Source organism: Nicotiana tabacum, chromosome 23, assembly GCF_000715075.1.
Source record: "Nicotiana tabacum cultivar K326 chromosome 23, ASM71507v2, whole genome shotgun sequence".
NCBI lineage: Eukaryota > Viridiplantae > Streptophyta > Magnoliopsida > Solanales > Solanaceae > Nicotiana > Nicotiana tabacum.
Window position 1 is genome coordinate 71,260,731 of NC_134102.1, and position 3,729 is coordinate 71,264,459.

A 3,729-nucleotide genomic window follows, 5' to 3' on the forward strand; every position below is an offset into this window, starting at 1 on the left:
GCTTTGGGTTGAATAATCCATCCCTGTTCCTGGTCGAACTCTTACAAGGGTTAGTTGAATTTATATGTAGTTCTAAGGGTACGTGGTATAACTTGGCACAAATCAGAAAAGTAAGTAAAAATATATCGAATATTGACTGTAAATAATGAAATACGAACCAAATTGAATAGAAAGTGATTTATGAACAAGCAAGATGAATCAATATACAAAAACCAAAAAAGTATAATCTCTATATGAATCTCAGTATGTTCTTCTCTGTGAATATCAATAATATGAATATGAGAGTGTATGAATGCCTTTTTTCTTTTGATCCCTTACAGAAATAATAGCCATCCCTCTTATAGTGGAGGGATCCTACTTTGGATATCATTAAAAATACATAGTGGAGAACCTATGATAGATTAACTTTTTTCTAATTCTCGCCGAGATTCTCTCCCTTAGTGCGACTGTAACGGCTCTTGTCTCTTGGCCCGATCTTGATCAGACATGGTATTGGTTGGTTTCCATATTTAGAGCTCGATATTGACTCAGGGCCCGGTATTGACTTGTGCTCGGTATTGGTCGGTCTCTGGCTCTCAAACTCGAGAACGCCGCTTCGAACCATAATTCGATTTGGATTCGAGCTCGGTAATGACTTCGAGATCGGTATTCGATTGGAACCAGAAATTTGAGCTCGATAACCTGACTTCGGATCTCATCCCGATATTATGAAGATGACTTTCGGTCCATTATGTTCCAATCTTGACTAATCATACGAAAGTCGAAACCGGTTTTGACCGTATACAGAGTTCTCTTTGAGTAATAGCTTGCTTTCCTTTCCACTTCAAGGACTTGCTGGGCTTATATCTAATATCACCTGTAACTTCTACAGAATTCATCACTGCAGTTGTGGAAATTACTCTGCTACTAGGCATACCTTGCTGCAATTAAAAGAGATATTTTATGATCGCTGAAGCATAACTAAAGATAGTAGCAACAATAAAGTTAGAGTAAGTAGTAGAATCACTTATATTAACACAACTATAACCAGTCTTAGACACAAATACGCCTTGCCCTTTAACTTTCAGCCTCTTATACTTAGTTATACTCGCTTTACTACCTTCTCTGTTTGTAGTTCCCTCTTGAGTATCAACAACACTTCTCTTCCTTGTACTTCCAGTTGATGATTGTTGGGAAGCATTATGCTAAAAGGTAACAAGTTAAGTAAAAAATCTATCCAACAATTCAATGTAAAGTAATGTAGATAAGTTTTACCTCTGATGTTGCTGTTGGGGCTGTTGGCCTGGAGGGACAACTTTTATTATATTCATTGGACTTACAAATAGAGCATGCCATTGCTATTCCCATTTTGGATAACTTACCAGCGTTTTTAACTTCTCATTCCTCCTTTCTTCTATTTCTCTTTGGCCTACCAGACATTTTTGAACTGCAGGTGGCTCAATCTTTGGATTTGAGGTAACTAGCCATATTATCATATTGGGGACATGTTGTATAAAGTTTGAATAAACCCGCAGATAGGTCTCCTTTCTATACCATGTTGCAATTGACTCAGATGCATCAATCCTCCTGTTGTGCATTGTTGTTATGGCATGTGCACATGTAATGCCTTTCAGTTGCCATGACCTGCAGCTACAGTATCCTCTTTTCAGGTGAACAATAAAATTAGTTTTACCTTCCTTAATCTCAAAGCCACTGTCTCCATTCCAATGAATCTTACACTTCATTGACTTCTCCACATTAATGTTGAATATCTTCATTGCCATTGGAGATATCGCGTCCACCCAATTTTCAGCAAATGCCCTCATCTTAGGTATTTTAATCATGACCTTGACTCTAATTTCTTCTAGCATTGACACAATTGTCTTGTGTCTAGCTCCCAATATCCAAGCATTGAAACTTTCTGACATATTATTATCCACACTGTCACATTTAAAGAATTCTTGGAAGTAGACTTTGCACCATCTTTCTTTATTGTATGAAATAATATCTTCAACAATATTGTGACCCAATGTATTTAACTCAGCTACCTTTGTTTTAAGCTCGGCCTCAAATGTTGCTCTAACACAACTCCAGAACTTCTTTCTTCTCTCAATCCCCCTCCACTTCTTTGACCAATTTGATAGAATATGTCTTGCACACATTCTGTGATCATAAGCTGGGAATACTTCTTCGGCGGCACTAACCAAGCCCTGCAAAAAGAAACTGAAATAATCAATAGCTGCAGAAAAAAGATTCTAAAAAAATATCAGCAGAATCATACTGAAATAGAAAGTGTCATACCTTTTGCATGTCACTGATTATAGTGACCTGAGTTCCATCTCCAAGTTATAGGTCATCTTGCAAGATCCTCATAAACCATCTCCATGTATCATTTTTCTCAGTTCAAACAACAGCCCATCCCATGCAATTGAAAGCATTTGGTTGTTTTCATCTTTAGCAACTGCTACAAGTAACTGGCCTTTAGATATTCCTTTCAGAAAACAACCATCCATTCTTATACACTTGTTACACTTGTAAGCCTCCAGATCTTGTTTCTCAACCCTAAGTTCTTCATGAATATCACTTCCATAGTCATCAGAAAGTTCAAATTCAGATTCAGATGAAGTATTGAATTTTCTGCATTACCATTGACAACATCTTCTCCTTGTATATCATTATTGACAGCATTGATAATATCTTCTCCTAGATCTAGATCTATAGTTAGTTCTGCAGTAATTATTGGTGGTTGGGGATTAAAAATAGGGCCACATTCCCTGCTGCCCCCATTTATATTTGTTAAAAGTAGATTGAAATTATTATCGAGATTCAACTCTATCATATTTTAACCCTAATAAAAAAATCAAGTTTCAATCACTAACCTTTAGATATGTCAACTTGAATATACGGAGAAAACTGTTGAGAAGCACTTGAAAATTGGAGAAGAAATCGCAGATAATCGGCAAACAATCGGAAAACATTCAGAGGATTTGAGAGAAAGTTCTAGAGAGAGAGAGAGAAGATGAGTACTGACTACTATGTTTGGAGAGAATGATCGACTATTCCTAATATTATATTTTAATTCTTTTTTTGATTTTGATTTGTGTATATAAAATAAAATAATATTTTCTTTGTCCTACACATAAGATAAAATTTCCAACGTGGACAACGCGTGTATGCACTGAATTAGGCTATACGAGCTCGGGGTGTTTCTAAATTTATATAGTCAAGTATAGGGGGGTAATTAGGACCCGACATAGTTCGGGGAAGACACAAATAATCTGAGCCAACTTTAGGGGTGGTTTAAGGTATTTTCCAAATGGAAAAATCCTAAGCCCCTTGTTGAATGGTAGTTGAAAATCCTACCTAATCCAAAGGGGGACCAGAGTCTCTGCCATTATCATTTTGGATTGGCCATGAGATATATATACATTCTTCTTGTATTTATCACTACCTATGGCTCAATACTTGTTAACATGGTTTAGTTTGTATTGCGAGTAGGTTTTCTGGGCTGAACATTCTTCTCTTCTCCTGGCTATGAAAAATAAACTACAATATACCAGTGTAGTCCCACTGCTACTAATAACATTTCCCCTTAAAATAAGATAAAGCTGATCTATACAAGAGTAATAGACCTTCTCCCTTCTTGGCGATAGAAAGTAGATTAAAAAGTTAATCAACTTAACTACCACTAATAAAGTGAAAGTTTTCACTTCATTCAAGATACTGTTTTGGACAATAAAGTATGCCGTA

At 36.3% G+C, this 3,729-nt stretch overlaps 1 protein-coding gene across 8 annotated transcripts; it reads right to left on the bottom strand.

Annotated features, from left to right (window-relative positions):
* Positions 1-204: 204 nt before the first annotated feature.
* Positions 205-3,056, bottom strand: LOC107759384 (uncharacterized). Of its 8 annotated transcripts, none has more exons than XR_012706160.1 (5): positions 2,859-3,056; positions 2,281-2,548; positions 1,255-2,189; positions 1,100-1,184; positions 205-920 (listed from the first exon to the last, which is right to left on the bottom strand). XR_012706160.1 is itself a non-coding variant. In XM_016577318.2 (3 exons), exons 2-3 carry the CDS (start codon positions 2,287-2,289, stop codon positions 1,338-1,340), a joined length of 861 nt encoding a protein of 286 aa, XP_016432804.2. In that variant the 5' UTR covers positions 2,290-2,548; positions 2,859-3,056; the 3' UTR covers positions 205-1,337. The 8 variants fall into 8 exon arrangements, 3 of the variants coding, with proteins under 3 accessions (XP_016432804.2, XP_016432803.2, XP_016432802.2); XR_012706159.1 differs by having other exon boundaries at positions 2,281-2,562; positions 2,859-3,020; XR_012706161.1 differs by lacking the exon at positions 1,100-1,184.
* Positions 3,057-3,729: the final 673 nt, after the last annotated feature.